This window comes from Scomber scombrus, chromosome 22, assembly GCF_963691925.1.
Source record: "Scomber scombrus chromosome 22, fScoSco1.1, whole genome shotgun sequence".
Classification (NCBI taxonomy): Eukaryota; Metazoa; Chordata; class Actinopteri; order Scombriformes; family Scombridae; genus Scomber; species Scomber scombrus.
The window spans coordinates 6,048,894-6,065,468 of record NC_084991.1 but is presented as its reverse complement, the minus strand read 5'-3'; the positions used below and the strand labels follow the sequence as shown (position 1 = coordinate 6,065,468).

Here is a 16,575-nt window from a genome sequence, read left to right as displayed (position 1 = left end):
CTGGCAGCACACCACATGCTTCCTCTGTATCCTTTCAAGTCGGACTTAAGCACAAGATTTATATCCACTTAGCATGGTACAGTGGAAAAAAATCACATTAACTGGATTTTCTGCACTGTCAGGTCGAACCAAGTGACCTCCATGATGACTGTCAGGGGGCACCGAGATGACGCCTGCTCTTCACTGTCCACTGCCAAAAAAGTGCCATCCTTAAAGCCAAAACGAAATTTCTTATCTGAGATAATGACAATAATTTAAGTGTATCCCTCCAAAAATTCTACAACCATGCACCTACCTCTCCCTCCCTCCCACCAGCTGTTGCATAATTAGGCTGGCTTGGAAAACTAGAGCCTGGACGGGGCATTTCTCTCCAAGGCTCCAAACTATTCAGCACCCGACTGTTACCTGGCGCAAAGCCTTTGGAGTTCACCGTGTGATATTTGCACACTCTTTACTCCTACTCTTTACCTGTCAGAGCTGCTCCCCCTTACACACACACACACACACACACATATATATATATATACACACATAGTGTATGTGGACAGACTAGTTGTAGGCAGCGGCTTGGCCCAGCCACATCTGGGTTCAGCAACATCTTAGCTACATGATCAACTTCTGCAAAATGACTAAAAATTGTAGAAGTAGATAAATACGAATCACTTGTATAAAGGAAAGTCCAGATGCTGAGTATGAACTGAAACTACATGCGGTGAGGTGAAAGTCCCTTTTTCAAGCAGATATCAACAGGAAAGATTTTTTTGATCACACAAGCACTGAAGCATGCCATGAAATGAGACAAACAGACTAGGGCCTCACACTTCAGATCAGTGGCTCCTTAACTGCAACCAAAACAAACCCATGAGCTACACAGAAGCCCATGAACACACGATGCAATGAATGTGCACATGAGCTCTCTAGTGGCAACACTGACTCTCTGCAGCATTTCAACTCCACATAAAGCACACAACCAGTTTTTTGTGTGAAAGTTTATCCATAGAAAAAAGCTGACTTGGTACTTTTCCTAATGTAATAAAATTGAAATTGTGATACCACTTCATAAATCTGCAATAAACCTTTAATAACAACAATATTTAGTTGCCAGGTTGTGAAATATCTCTCTGGCTGCTGTTCATCCTCCTTCTGCATGACAATTATGTTGTGTTTTCAGCTCTTTAGCTCATCAGGAAGACCACTCAGAAAGCCTGTTTGACCTCTGACCTCCTGGAAAAGAGCTTCAGTGCATCCGGAGTAAAATTCATTAACAATTAATTTTGTTACATACTTGATGGATAGAAAGTAAAAGACCCTTCATGAATGACTTAATTAAAATTTGATGATTTGTTAAAAGGTTAGATCTATCAACCTTTATTGATTGTGAGCAGAAAGCGATTGTTCATAACCTGGCAACCCAAACATTGTTCTTAATGATTTATAACAGATCTATAAAACATTACTAAATGTTTTATTAACCATTAATAAAGGCCTTAGTTACAACTGAAGTCTTGGTCATTAATAACATCTCTCATTGTCCATACAGAGATCTGACAAACAGCATAAAGGAAGTGGAAGGCTGCTAATGTTAGCACGCAAGCTAATAGCTAAATGCAAACTTTTATTGTAGTGTTTGAAATAGTGATGTAGACGTTTTGTGTTAGTAGTTTGTTCAAGGGAACCAAAGACAGTCCCACATCTTTAAACGTAAGACAAATTAAGTCAGAGTAGACAAATAAAACATCAATAAATAGTTATAAAATGTTTAGCACATTTAGCAAAAGCGGCTGATTTTGCCTTTAGAAGTATTGGATAAAAGGACCAAAAGAGCAGTTTTTAAGTAAGAAGAAACCAACTGGTAACATACAAGGCTTTAAAGACAAGAAGTCGAGGCGGCGCAACACAAAGAAAGGTCTGAATTAAGACTGAAATTTTACAACATGATGGTAAGACATAAAGGTGACGTTGGCGAAGTTAATCAGCTCGTTTGTGGCCCTCTCTCATGGTTTCGACCTCCAGCCGGAGCCTGAGAACTGGGGCATGTTTGACTCCACGTAAAGCCTTTTCATTATGTACTGAATCCTGGCAAAGCCCTGTGTGATCTGGCCTCTGTTAGCATCTATCCTTCACGTGACTGCACACACACACACACACACACATAGACATGCTTTTACGCCTCAACACGTGTCTTCATAACGCTCTCTCCTACACACACATAAACATTCTCTCTGCTCTCATATACTACTTCCCCACTGGAGCCAAGGACAGTCGGGAGACAAAGCTAATGTTAATCTCTAGCTGAAGGTCGACAGCATTTCTTGCAAAATGAAGGTCAGGAGGATTCAAGGCGAGATTCTCAAATGTCAAATGGAAACTTGGCAGAGCTATGGAGCGACTCTTTCGTTTGATCTGATGCCTCGCATGCATCCAAGTGTGTCAATCTGGCAACTGCCCCACAGCAATATAGTTGAATATACTGCAAGGATAGTGATGATCAGTTAATTAAACCTAGGTGCAACAGGTTCATTATGATTTGAACTAAAAGCTCATTTAAAATTGTAACTTTTCTCCACTTTCAGAAACAACGCCGTCAGCTATGTCAGCCATTTCATTCACGTTACTTTCTCAGCAACTAGTGCTTATCAGCTAAACTAACCTATGCAAAGCAGGCAGTGACTCATGTATTTTAATATGCATCTATACAGGTACATGCAGGCCAAAACCAGTTCTTAACACCACCTTACCAGAAGGAATTTGCTTCACCTTTTAACAGTCACCTAACCCTGACTGTGTCACTGCCTCGCTCTTTACACCAAGCTACAATTGTCCAAACAAAAATGCTCTGCTAACGTTTCAGGCTTTCTCTGTCATCAAATTTTTATATTCTCTGTTATCTACGGGCTCCTCTCTCTCATTCTCCTACCATCTGATATTTATACTGGCTTACCTTTCTCTATTTTTAGCTAGTTACTTTGTACAGTGTAAAACAAACATAAAAAAACTCTCGTCTTAGTTCAGTTTTGAGCAAATGTGCAACATTTTGGCTTTGTTTTGTATGTTCTGAAATTATATTTATGGTATATTGTTATTTTTTTAATATTCCATACACTATTCCTATTGTTGGATGCCAAATTCTGGAAAACTGACCTATTTGTCATCCATTATCATAATCTTGAACATGCAGTTTTAACAATATTTACAATACGTGCACATGAACACAACACAATTTCATGATTTTTTGCCTATAAATGGCATTTTTGCAACATGATAAAAAACTAAATTCCAAAACTATCATCCCTCACTGTGTTTAATGCAGATCAACCATGCGGATTTCTCATCATTTTCTATCATTAAATGAAAACATTTAGAGGATTGGGATGGCTTGGCAGGGGTTTTTGTGTCTGTCCCCCCCCCTCCCCTCCCCTCCCCGCCCTCCCCGCCCCTGCCTTCACTGTCTCAGTGGCTCCGCCCCACTATATCCCTGAAGGTAGCGGTCAGGGTGAGGGTTTTTCCACTGTCCACTCTGAGCCTGTAAACTTCCACTGCAGATAGGGGGATTCTCTCTCTCTCTCGCATTCCCTTCGACAGAAAAAACAGCAGTGTCTGCTGAGGTGGGGGGAGTGAGTGTGTGTGTGTGTCTGTGTGAGAGAGAGCGAGAGCGAGAAAGAGAGAGTGAGAGAGAGAGTGTGTTTTGTATGTGTCAAAGAGAGATATGAGACTGAACAGGAATGTCCATTGTCAGTCTATGAGTCATCATGGAAATGGCTAAAAACTCACTGCCTGAGTGCATGACTAAATCTGTGAGAGTGAATATTTTAAGTATAAATAAATGGCGACTTTATATTGTGTAATTGAGATAAAATGTGTGTGTGAGCTGCTTCTAGATGTGTGTTTCCATGACACGGCATTGCTGCATCATTCTGTCAGCACTTTCCCGTGTCTGAACATCAACAAAGGTGCTGCCCCCTGGTGGCTGAATGCTGAAATTACAGCCATTTCAGAAATCATACAAGAATAAGCAGCTGCTTGTCTTTACATAGAAGTAAGTTTGTGTGTGAGTGTGTACATGTGTGTATCTGCCAGTGTGCATGACAGTTAAAAAGGGGGCATTAGACTTCCTCTTGGTCAGCAGCCATTTTTGTTCCCCTCGTGTCAAATATGGGCCAATCCAAATTTAGCCCATGACCATATATGAGTAGGGAAGGGAGAGGAGTGTGTGAATGAATGTAACCGAGAAGATAAGTTTTGGGCACTGGACATCACACATCAAAGTTGGCCTTTGACCTTATTGTTAAGAAAATGAGGAAATATACACAAACAGTGAGACAGGCTCTCTTTTCCTAAGCTAAAAGTGCGTGTATGCATGCATGTGTGCGTGTTGGTGTAATTAAGAGGTGTGGCCGTTTACGACCTCAGCCTGTGTGCTTTGGGATTTGAGATGACGAAACAAGCAAAGCGCCGACCGAACAGTGTGTTCTTTTCACCATACTGCCAGGAAAAAAACAGCTTCGGCCAGAAAATGACACAAAAAAAAAAAAAAGACTTTGCTCTGCGGCAAAAACAAAACACAGTCTGTAAGCAGAATGACACATAGTCGCAGTAATGTTTCACCGAATGAATGGAAATGATTTTACAAGTGGCTGGTTGACGTGGGGTGGAGGGCAGTGGCCAGGTATCTGAAATTACAAGGGCGGTGCATGTTTGTGTGTATTTGAAGAGCATGTCTGTGTGCTGTGACGTAAATCAAATTATATCTGTGGTTAAATAAAACTCATTTTAACGATGCTGAGACAGATGAAAGAAGAAAAAGATTGCAGTGCTCATATGAAAATTGGTGTAAAAACCCTCAGAATAAGCCTCTGCAAATGATGTTTTACACCAAGCACAAATAAACTGCACTGCGGCTTCAGGCGTCTCCTGCTTGTCCCAGGAGGAGACTGGCTTAACATCTTATTAGATTTTTTAAGAGACAGCAACAAAGACAGACTGTGTGTGTTCATGTGCGATGTACTTACAGGGAACAGCACGATGGGGACAGTCAGTGTGACGGCGGTGAGAACAGCCAAACGCACCAGTAGCAACATAGTGTCGAACTTGTAGACCTTGGTGAAGGTGTGGAGCAGCTCTGCCTCCACGTTATCTGCATTGGAGAAGAGACAAAGACAAAAATGTGTAAAGAAAAGGTAACAGAAGCTACAGGACAGTGGAGGTTTGGCTAAGAAAGTAGAAGTTTAACTGCATGATGCAATTTAAGCGATTGTGTCTCTATGATCAGAGTTGATTATTAAAGGAGACATACCACACACATTTCCATGGTTTTTTTTATATTCTGGGGCTTTTGCATTAATAAAATAAAATAAAAACCTCTTTATTTATCTTACACTGGCATCTTACACTTTATCAAGCCCCTCAGTTCAGCCACTGTCTGAAATTGGCCGTTTTAGCTCCTGTCTGTACAAGGCTGCTTTCCCGATGCTCCCTATTAATGTTGTCACTTTGACAGGGAACTTCAACATTTAGACATTGACTGGGAGCATTTTTACCTTTTTTCACCTCAAGTTTTGGAACTATGACACCTGACATTATAACAATACATAAATCCCATTCCCCATGTCCCATTTAACACGTATCTGTGTCTTCTTACCATAAAAGGTGAGGTAGCCAAACAAAGCCGACAGCATGTACATAATGAGCATAGCCAAGATGGACAGGTTGGAGACGTTCTGCATCTTTTTCCGGCTGCGACTGCAGAAAAAACCCAAACATACCCACGTTAATAGAGGTCAGAGCATATTACAAAGGTTCATGGCTTGACTCAGAGGTTCCAGTGAAAATGCTTTTTTGTGTGTGAAGAAACCCTTGATTGTAAATGAAGGAGCTCTCTTACTCTTTTAGCTCACTGTAGATTGGCAGCACCTCAGGATGGCAGACAAAGGCAAAGGCCAGGATTGGCACAGTGTAAGCCGTCTGGAGAAAAAGACAAATGTTTCAGATGCAAAAATTCCTCTTTAGGCAGCAAAAGACATCCATGGTGAAGTGGAAGATTAGTTTGTGGTTTAACTAAATGCTTTCTAGATATGGGAAATAGACTACTGACACAGAACATACTGCAAGTTCATACTAGCTGTCTGTTACAGTTAGCTGTCGTCTTCACAAACGTTCAAGTGCTGCCGTTGCCAAATAATTAACAAGTGTTGAGTTTGCACTTGTCCTTTGTGGTTGGCTTGTTGTGGCATTTCTCCAAAGGATTCATCTGATGTGGCTGTCACTTTGATATTTCCTTTTTTTTCATCCACTTAGAAAACAACTTATCTGCGCTACCTGCATTCTTTAACTAAACACTGAAAACCACAACTCTGCTGTATCAAGTTAGAGCAAATAACCCAGTGGCCCAGTGTGAATAGGACGCTTAGTGTCATATTCTTATAGTGATTCATAGTCATATAGGCCAAGATACAAATCCCTAAATATACAAACATGCACACAAAAGCCAAAACGCACCCTAAAAACCCCACCTTAAACAAACATGTCCTGGCAAATACTTGGCATTCTGTTTAAATGGATTTATAAGCTGTAAGACGCACTTCTTTGTGTTTCCACCCTACTGAGTTGTACCGTCCTAAATCTAGCTCATTATTCACATTTATGCATTTGTCTTGATCTTCTCTTTGTTTAACAGTTTCTTCACATTTGGAGGACTTTTAACTTTATACTGGGTCCTTGTAAACTCCTACAGTAGCTAATTCAAACGGTAAGCAAAACAAAACCCGCCTCTACATTACAAAAGTCACACCCTTTTACCTTCGTCAGTGAGACTAAAGACAAGGTATGTTTACTGATAAAGCTGAACGATGTAATCTGGACACATGTTTGGGGTCAGTAGAAGTTTGCAGTCTACTGTAAGCCAGTCAAAAGTTTCTGAACCAGTCTTACAAGCTAGCCCGTAGACCTCAACCAAGCCTTCTGTACCTGTGAGTTGAAGACAAAGTATTTTGGTGTGCACATCTCCTCATCGTCGGGGTGAGGCTCGACGTGGACGCCAGTGGAGTGATGGGCGTCGTGGGCGCCCAGTGCCGCCGGGGAAACGTCAGCCCGGGAGAAATCCATTTGCACCGAGTTGTTGTGTAACGAGTATAACCCAGGCATGGCCGAAGCATTCATGCTGAGGTTGGACGAGTGGTGGTAAAAGAAAGGAAGAGGGCAGGGCAGCTGGGTCTTCTTGTAGATCAGCTGGAGAAATAACAATTAGAAGTCACGTTATATTGTTCTAGTAGCACATGTGTATATAACATGCTCTCTCAAATGGTCTTCATAGAGGTTACAGCTTACCACTATGAGGGTTCTCCAATTTCCTCATCTTTGGATTTAATATCTAAATTTAGTACACATTGAAACAAATAGTTCTTCAAGTGGGAGAATGTAAGCTTTCAGTTACACTTCATTAAAATGTGAACCGCAGTCACAGGTTTCTAAACAGGGTACACAGTAATACACCCTGTGGTGGCCATGTTGGAGGCCTCAGAAGGACAGGGTCAAATGTCATGCTTATTAGCACAACAATCAGGTTAACTTTCACTGCTGTGTTGTTAACAGTTCTTACTGTTATGCTAATAAAAAGCTGAACTTACCACACCGAGGAAGAACACCATGCAGGAAAGGGAAAAACCACTGGTGTAGCCCAGATAGCCTACAGAGATAGAAAACATCACGGATTAAACACAAGACTACTTAACTGACCACAGTTATATATACTACAGTTTGCTCTGCAGGGGTCACATCCCATTCTATGTTGTAACCCATAAGAAGCAGTTTGAATTGAGTTACAGTGAGAATGAATCCTTTGAGGTCTGGATTGAGCAGTAACCAAAGCAACAAATGCAAATGTAATGATAATGATTGCCTAAATCGTCACTGCGGGTTTTATTTATTAAATTCAGCTCTTGACATTAATGTTTGACCCCATTTTCTGTTTTACGTCCAATTTTCTTAATTACATAATCTGGCCAGTGAGCCTGATGTGCAGCCGTCTTGGAGCAGAGGCAGCTGAGGCGACTATGACTCTTGAGTTCATAAATTACATGTGAGCGGTGGAGCTGACTACAGGCTTAATAGCAGCGCTCCATTACTGTAACTCCTAATTGCCAGAGCTGACTAAGGGCTGGGCTAGTTTTAGATTACTCCTGGTTATGCGGAGCTGATTACAGACAGCTGCAAGAACCAGGAGGCACAGAGGATTCTGGCTTCAGGCAGAAGGAAGTGACATGGACCCTGCCTCACACAATTCACTAACAATATATGAAGTATCTGAATTAAAGTTAGCAAAACACACAGTGAAATAGAATAGTGCACCACTGAAGCACACAGACACGTGGGGTATCCTTACCTAGATTTTTAAGTAGCGACAGAGGGAGAATGATCCCGATCGACACAAACACCACCAGGTAGTTTCCGTTCATGTACCATTCACTGAAAACACAGCACGGAGGGGACAAATCAGAAGAGAAACACACACAAAAATGTACCTCAAATATCTTCAAAATCATAAACACATACACTCACCCAGAGATTTCTTCTAAACCCAAGAAGGCTCGAATGACTTCAGGCAGCTCGTATTTCACAATGAAGAGGTAGCTGGACATGGCTGCAGGAGAACGAAAGGGACATGATAGAGAAAATTAGACTCCCTTAGACTTGAACTCACTGACATTGAATGAAAATCCTCGTTTGAGATACTATATGTTGTCTGTTCAAAGCAGTAGTGGAAAGTAACTAAGTACATTTACTAAAGTACTGTACTTGAAATGAAACCAGAGGTTCCAAACAGTTTTGGCGTGTGACTCTTTGCAAAAAACAGCGTCTACTTGTAATTTAGTATTTGTATTAAGGAAATGACTAATAAACTATTGTCTTTTAAAAATCAAGCTGAGATGCAGATGGGTGAAAAATTAAAGGATTAACAATGTATTCTCCCATAGGTGTCGAACTGGCTTGTTCCGGTGACTGTGAAGGCCAGGATATGATTAAGTTTCCTACTCATCAAGCCACAGAGAGACACCTCATGCTCTCATGGAAGCATACGCATTCTATTTGTTTCTCCACTCATCTTTTCAGCTGTTTCCTTTATTTGTTTCAAATGTGCACACAGTGATTAATTGCCTACCTCCGATGTTTTGCATGATTATCGATACGAATGCTGCAAATTTTCCAGGCCAACCGAATGCTCTCTCCCCCAGCTTTTCGTAGATGAGTGATCCTGACAGAACAGACGAGTTTACAGAGAATTAGCAATTGAAAACAATTCAGGCATGGCAGACACAAATATATAAAAGACAAGGGAGTGACCATTATAAAAGCATCAGGTGTAGTTTATACAGTCACCTTTGTTGTTCTACCTTTGTTCCAAAGTACCATTTAATGCATACATTACTCTTTAAGACATTCCTCACTTTCTTTAACCTCTTTCGTCTACTTTTACTTCAGTTAATGTTTTCCTGGCTTTTACACAATGCCCTTAGGGAAGGGTGTTAACATTTTGGATCCAAGACATGAAATTAAACAGTATATCTTGTACTTCCAACAGTGCCACTCATACATAACCTGTATTTCTAGTCAATTAGAAGAATGCCATCTCTGTCTCTGTTTCCTATTTGGGTGATCTGGTTGTAACAAGATTTTGAGTTATGGATACCAACCTCCTTCTTTCGCAGTCATAAGGAGCAGATGTACAGAATACAAGGAGAGGATAGCCACACCAACGAGAAGGATTCTGCACAAAGAAGGACAGTAGAGGTCAGCTTTGAGTGCAAGACTGTAACACGTAGCTGATGACAGTGATACCAGCAAAATCTTCTGTATGAGGTCAGCTTTAGTATTTTTAATCTAGACAGTAGGGAAGTTGCAGAGTAGGGGAAATGAAACGTATGATGACTATCTGGAAGGGGTCAAGTGTCTCTGTCAAGTGGACATTCATACCCCCCAAAAGAAGTTGCTTTGACTGGCTGTGACATGCTCCCGCTGCTTAGATGTAGGTGTTGTTTAATTGTTTTCGTTGTTGGGAGTTCATCTCAGGGAACCCTGCGTGCTTGCAACATGACTTTAACATGCAAGACCGGGGCAATGTAACATCAATGCATCCATTTTTTGCTTTCTCCAATGGCACACAGCCCATCAACAGGGTGTTACTTGAACGACCGGGGGAGCGCATATTTTTACCCAGTTTAATTCGTTTTTTAGGTAACAGCAATATCTCTCTACTCCACTGACACTTCAGAGAAGCGACACCTTCAATGCTTCCTCTCTCTTGTTCCCTGTAATATTGCCAAGAAAAGGCCATGCAGCGGAGGCATGAATACTGGATCGTAAGGGGGAGGAGGGGGGATGCATTTGAGGGGTGTAGGGTGACAGCGGGGTGTTGGATGTTGGATGTCAGTCATGAATGCTGATAATGCAGATGCACGGGACAGACTGACCCGGGTGAAAGATGTCAGAGGAAATAAGGGTGCAAGAGTTCAAACATTTCTATGGGGTAGAGCTGTATTCTTAACTTTTTAAAAAGGCAGTTTAGAGTAAATGGAAAACATAAAAAGATAAACATCTACATTGTGTCAAATCTGTGAGACTCTTACAATGCCTGTAAATGTAGAATTGATTTATAACTACCTGCCTGTCCTGTCATGCCTCTTCAAGTACACACCCTGACATTGAATGCCTTGTTTATTCTGTTGCAGCAATACTCACGTAAAGAGCACAATGCCTGTGTTTGCCATGGCGTAGGACAGACCGAGGATGCCACTGCCCATGATGGCGTTACTCAAGTTGAAGACAGACATCCCGAATGAAGCATGGCCGGGATGCTGATCAGAGGGAAAAGAGAGAAGGGAGGGAGATCTGTATGAGATAATGATGTAGCACTGGCATATTTACCCAAGTACAGGGTTATCTAAGTATAAATCACATGCAAAACAAGGTGCCCCATTTGGCTGTTTTTTGCATGCAAGATGGCCGTCTGAGTTTATCATAATCACTCAAAGGCCAAAAATACAGCATAACTTGCAATCATGTGTATGCCATTGCAGCGCACATGCTTTTGATTTACTGACATACAGTTATACTATCTTCTAATGACATCTGTGGCTGTTTTCACAGTGACGCAGAGGCTCCTGATCCATGGATGCCTTTATACAAACACACTTTGATTGTAGGAAATAAATTGAAGGCATAAAACTGTCCCTCTTTCTCTAGATTATTAAAAATAGGTACAAAATAGCAGCTCTGGAATGCAATCCTTGCTTAAGGAACACATTGTAGATACTTTCTGAAAGATGTCTTGTAGTGTTATGAATAAATAGGTTGTTTGCTTCTACATCCTCTTTTGTGTTGAGATGTGTCAACATCCTCTTATTGAGTGCCTGCTTTCGAACTGATGGTAAACTGTTTCAGTGCCGCAAATGAATAAGGCTGCTGCTCTCGCTTGTTTTCAGTATGCATTTGTGTTCAAAATGTGTAAAATATCAGGTTAAACTATCTACTCTGACTGATAGATAGATTGTGTGAGTGTTGTGACTTCTTACATATTCTTCATGGTATTCCTCATATTTCTTCTTCTTCATCATCCCATTTGACAGGAACTTCTGGCTCTCTGCGTCATCATTATCGTCCAAGAATTGACTGCAAAGATCAAGAAAGAACATTTACCATAGTGTGCAAGGTAGATTGTTCACTTTGTGTCACTTCATTTGATTATATATACAGAGTGCCATTTGTATTTTGTGTCACAGTCCTACAAAACTTTATTTATATTAGCATTAGCATTAGCATTAGCGTGGAAGAGGACCCACTCCCTATGTTTAAATAAAGGGCTCATTCTAACGTAACAAAAACAAAACAATTCTTATTTTCAGGTGATTATACAGTAATTAAAACATACTTATGGTTATTATATTCAATTTCTACCAAGTCTGTTCTGCTAGATTTGCAACTAAATTTTACACACTGCACATTTAAGTAAGACATGTACATGACGTATATGTACCCTGGTGGTCTTCTTGCCATTTTCTGTCATCTCTATCTTGTGCTCAAGAGTAACCTTTAACATGACATGTCAGGATGTGTGATGCAATCAGTTCTGACCAGCTGACGTGTGTTGGTGGTAGTTATTTGAGGTCAGCTGGATGTGACAGGACCTTTATACTATGTAGAGAATTTAAAAATGTTCAACGGTCTAAGCAGCCACCAATGTAATTCTGGCTTCAAGAATTTAATTTATTACCAAGTCACTGCCTTGAAGTCAAACCAGCTGTGGATGATAACCTAATTAATAAACTACATTATTACTAGTGATGCCAAATGACCATTCACACCCTGACAAACACCATGTTTACAGGCAAACAATTAGTCAGGTTACGGGAAGAAGAATTTGAAGAATGTGTTTATGGGTGGCAGTACAACCTGGTTGCAGTAAAACCCTGGCCATTAATCAGAGATGTTCTCTACAGCCTACCATATTTGAGATCAAACTTGGCAGTGTTAAATGTTGCACCCAAAACATGAGTGAGAGTTCTTGGAGAAAAGTCGTTAACAACTGTCGGTGCCAACTCTCACATGGAAGAAACATAAATCAATCCGGTTACTGACCTGTCGATGGTGGCCTTCTCGGAATCGATGGGCTCTGTGAAGCGGTCGTCCAGGCTGTCGTTGCTGTCGTCGTCGACATCTGTGGTGACTTTCCTCAGCTCCATACGATCCACAGCTCCCGGCATAGTGGTTCGCAACAGAACGAGAGAAGGAGAAGTTTGGTGCCGATTTCAGGTTTTTGGAGTTTATTAGACGGTGATGCACTTCTTCTTCAACCTCAAGTAGACTTTGTTACCGAGAAGAAGAGACCTAAAACAAAGCAACAAACAAAGAAGTGTTACAGGGAAGTTTCAGTGATATATCTGTTAAGCTTTCTTGCCACTCCATGGTATCGACTCAACTCTACTTGCTTTTGTTACCAGGTACTTTTCTTAAATTTCATTTTCCACTGGTCTTCTAACTGGTCATACACATCAACAATACCCACAACTTGTTTACCGCTTTCATTCATAAAACAAGGAAGAACTCTAGTATCAATTTAGGATCAGTTTAAGGCAAGAAGAGGACAATTCTCTTCATTGAGCTAAGAGCGAGAGAGAGAGAGAGAGAGTGAATGAAGAGAGGGAGTGGCAGTAGAACAATTGTTGCATAGATGTTACATTCTAAAGCACAAAGAAACAACCATCAAACACTCCACAGATGATCTACTGTGGAGACAGATGCTCTTAAGGCCGTTTTTTTTTTGCAAGATGTCCTCTGTCAAACAAGATGAATTCTAGTGACCTAGTGATTGACCAATCAGTGATCTGCAGTGTTTTCATATCACCTTCTATTATCGGCTCAGCTATCTTGGACACTCTACGGACGTGATACCAAAAAAATGCGACACTAGCTACTATCTACAACTTTTGCCTGATGTAAAACCTAAAAAGGGCAAGTACAGTTGAGCCGTAACATATGATGGCCACTTTGGAAGTCTCTGAACCTTTACGTTAGCAACATATACTAGAAAATAACCAGTAGCTACTGGCCTGTAACTTAAGTTGACCACAAGAATGCCAATTTGCAACTGATTACAAGCTTGGAGACACATGTACTGTATTGTCTTGCCTTATCGGTCTCCAGGGAGCCTTCTGGCCTTGAGGAAGAACACCCTGGAGTGAAATGAGGCCCTCTAGCCCACAAACAAGTCAATCTCATTTCCTGGAACTGAGGGACTGTTTGTTGCTACCTTGAAGAGGAGAGTTGGGGCATGACGCAACATTGGCGCCTCTCATATACCTCCACTCCATTACAACAGATTTCCATCTTATGCCAGTTTGATTTGCTATAATAACAACTAGATTTTTTGTGTGATGACGGTCAGTAACGGTGAATAAAATACAAAACGATTTCTCCCATGGGTGTCTTCTTACTTCAGGTGGGTATTACGAGCCGGTGTTGACGTACATTAAGTCAACAAACCCTTAAACTGGGTCATAGATGCAACGGGTTCATGAGCCCATCTGACCACCACCATCAACAGGCTCCCTTATTCATTACTAAGCCTCACCCACTGCTATTAAAGAAAAAAAAAAGTCAACAGGGCCACATGGGGGCACACACTTACATTTTCCATCGGTAATGTTCATCATTAGGTTATGTAAGGACATCAAAAGGTGAAGTCCATATGACTATAAATGCTACTAACAGCCAAATTAATCACACTGCTGTTTGTCTCTCGCACAAAGAGCTCTTTGATTAGGTTGGAAGAAAAGATCTGAGTGTTCCTCACTGACAACACAGAGAAAAAATAAACCGTGGCAACAAGTACACAACCGCAAAACAGAGTCAGTACACACAGCAAGGGCCACCAGTGTTTACAACAGCAAATAAGTCAAATCAATCCTGAAGGTGCAAACGCAGTAGAATTTAATGTATGGGTGTGATGATGAGGTAGATATGTAGATGGTGTTTCTGTAGGTATGATCTCTCACTTCTGGGTAGTGTACAGTGTGTTCTTTACAGATACAAGCTCTCTGCACGCTGCTATGAGAGCAATAAGAATGAACCAGTACAGTAAACCAGACACTACAAAAATAGAAGTACTCTTTATGCAGAAGCTCAAGGTGCTAGTCAGGCAGAAGGTGGTCACGGTGGAACAACTGTGATATTTTATAAACTGATTTTGAAGGTAAATTCTACATCTAAAAAGTAAATAATAACTGCAGCTGTCAAACAAATGCAGTGAGAGGTATAAGGTAACCAAAGTTAAATAAATGAAGTACAACAAGCTGAAAATTCTACATAACTGCAGTTTATGAGTCATGTACTAATTTACTTAACCCAGCTGATCCCTGCTTCATTGGTTAGTAGAAAACTCTTCTGAAGACTTGTTCTGCAACTGTGAGCTAATGAGGGAAGTTGTTGAGCTGCAACATATTTGCATCACAATGTATGAAGAGTGTTTAATGTCAACAACCCTCAGAACGCCTTCCTACAGCTGCTAACAATGTCAGAGGTATCAGCCACCACTGAGCTCGATTTGGTTTTGACCGACAAGACTAGACTTTTAAATTAAGTCGTAGTCATTGATAAGATGTTGTTCCTACTGATCTTTCTCTTCGGAAGTAGGCTGCCCTAAAACTTGATATGTTTGAGCCAACAGAGATTAAGCGGGTACATTACCGTTAACAACTGCATCATACACACCAGTACACCTAATCTCTCAGTGTCGCTCTCCACTGTGTGGCGAGAGAGAAATCAGAGACTGGTTTCACTTTTCATTGCCAAAAGGATTAACATGTCTGACTGGGTTAACTTCACATGTTCTCAAGTCTAAAGCCGCCCTTGTTACAATCATAACATTGGAGAAGCACACGTTTGCCAGAGTGCCCCCCGCTCTAACATGGGATCAAATTTGCATAGCTGAGCTGGACTGCTGTTCACACCTGAAATTAAATGAATGTGTGTAAAATGCATCTTGAGAGACCACTTGGTGCTAGAATTCAGCTCGGCAGGAGACACTTGCACTTTGCCACACAGATGTAAGAGAAGATTGCAGAGGCTGTTTGTGTACTGAAATCTGCCTTCATACTTCTAATCAACCATACCTATCTGTAATCACATTTCCTGCTGTTTACAGCTTCACCAAGTATTCAAAAACACCAAGCACAAACTATTAAACTTTGTTCTGAGTCAATAAGTTTAATGCCAAGAGATCACACAAATTCAGTTTGAATCAGAGAGTTAAGAGACGTGCAAACCTCTTTTTTAGCTGAATTTGATTTACAGAATATTCTACGGTTTCTATGTGGTTAGATCAGTTACTTATATTATAAATTGTGCAGCCATACAGAAAAAACATCAAGACAATCTAATGATCCGATTCTGTATGCTTCTGCAAATGGTTTGGAAATACAAGGTACTTTAAGAGAAATAATAAATGCACAACTAAAAGATCCAAAAACCTTCCTTCTCCACTCTGAAAAAACTCCTGCTACCTCCTACGTCCGCCACCCAAACAAAGTCTTGCATCAGCCAACTGCTTGAGAGCGCAAAATTCCTTCAGCAAGTCACACTGCAGAAAGTTTGAGCTAAATACACGTTCAGGAGCAGCTGCGTTCACAAACACTGCCTGTTGCAGCTAGAGGAACGCACATAGAAAAAAGGCAAGAAAAAGAATTTCCAAACCTTCCTGTTGCCATGTTGCTGTTTTACGAAATCAGATTCGTTGCCAAATGTTCACATTTTGATGTAAAGTACAGAGCAAATTAGTCAAACAGAGATGACATACTCACTTACTCAAAAGTTCCTTAAAGAGGTTCTGGTGTTGTTCCTTTTTCTTTTTCTTTTTGTGAAAAAAAATAAGTTTTTAGAATTAACATTAAGTCAGACGACTGAATGGATGAGGGGCTCGAGCTCTTTTGTAACTCAGGTGAGAAAAGAGGCTTTTAAAAGGGAGGAGGGAGGGCCTCTGTCAGCCAATGAGGACACAGATCAGTAAGGCCCCTTCTTTGAGCTCGCTCA

The 16,575-nt window shown here is 40.9% G+C and overlaps 1 protein-coding gene across 3 annotated transcripts in view; it reads right to left on the bottom strand.

Moving 5' to 3' along the window:
- Positions 1 to 16,575, bottom strand: part of slc38a4 (solute carrier family 38 member 4) — a 32,467-nt gene that overhangs the window by 3,613 nt on the left and 12,279 nt on the right. Inside the window, exons 1-13 of one of the 3 annotated variants that reach the window (XM_062443998.1) lie at positions 16,347 to 16,470; positions 12,628 to 12,876; positions 11,565 to 11,661; positions 10,732 to 10,847; positions 9,687 to 9,760; positions 9,155 to 9,247; positions 8,554 to 8,635; positions 8,378 to 8,460; positions 7,623 to 7,681; positions 6,964 to 7,224; positions 5,882 to 5,961; positions 5,639 to 5,739; positions 5,010 to 5,134 (exon numbers count right to left, since the gene is read on the bottom strand). In XM_062443998.1, coding sequence (XP_062299982.1) covers positions 5,010 to 5,134; positions 5,639 to 5,739; positions 5,882 to 5,961; positions 6,964 to 7,224; positions 7,623 to 7,681; positions 8,378 to 8,460; positions 8,554 to 8,635; positions 9,155 to 9,247; positions 9,687 to 9,760; positions 10,732 to 10,847; positions 11,565 to 11,661; positions 12,628 to 12,752 — 1,296 coding nt within the window. In that variant the 5' untranslated portion in view covers positions 12,753 to 12,876; positions 16,347 to 16,470. Of the gene's footprint in view, positions 1 to 5,009; positions 5,135 to 5,638; positions 5,740 to 5,881; positions 5,962 to 6,963; positions 7,225 to 7,622; positions 7,682 to 8,377; positions 8,461 to 8,553; positions 8,636 to 9,154; positions 9,248 to 9,686; positions 9,761 to 10,731; positions 10,848 to 11,564; positions 11,662 to 12,627; positions 12,877 to 16,346; positions 16,471 to 16,575 lie in introns of those variants that run through there. The other 2 variants (XM_062443997.1, XM_062443999.1) reach the window with 2 other exon arrangements.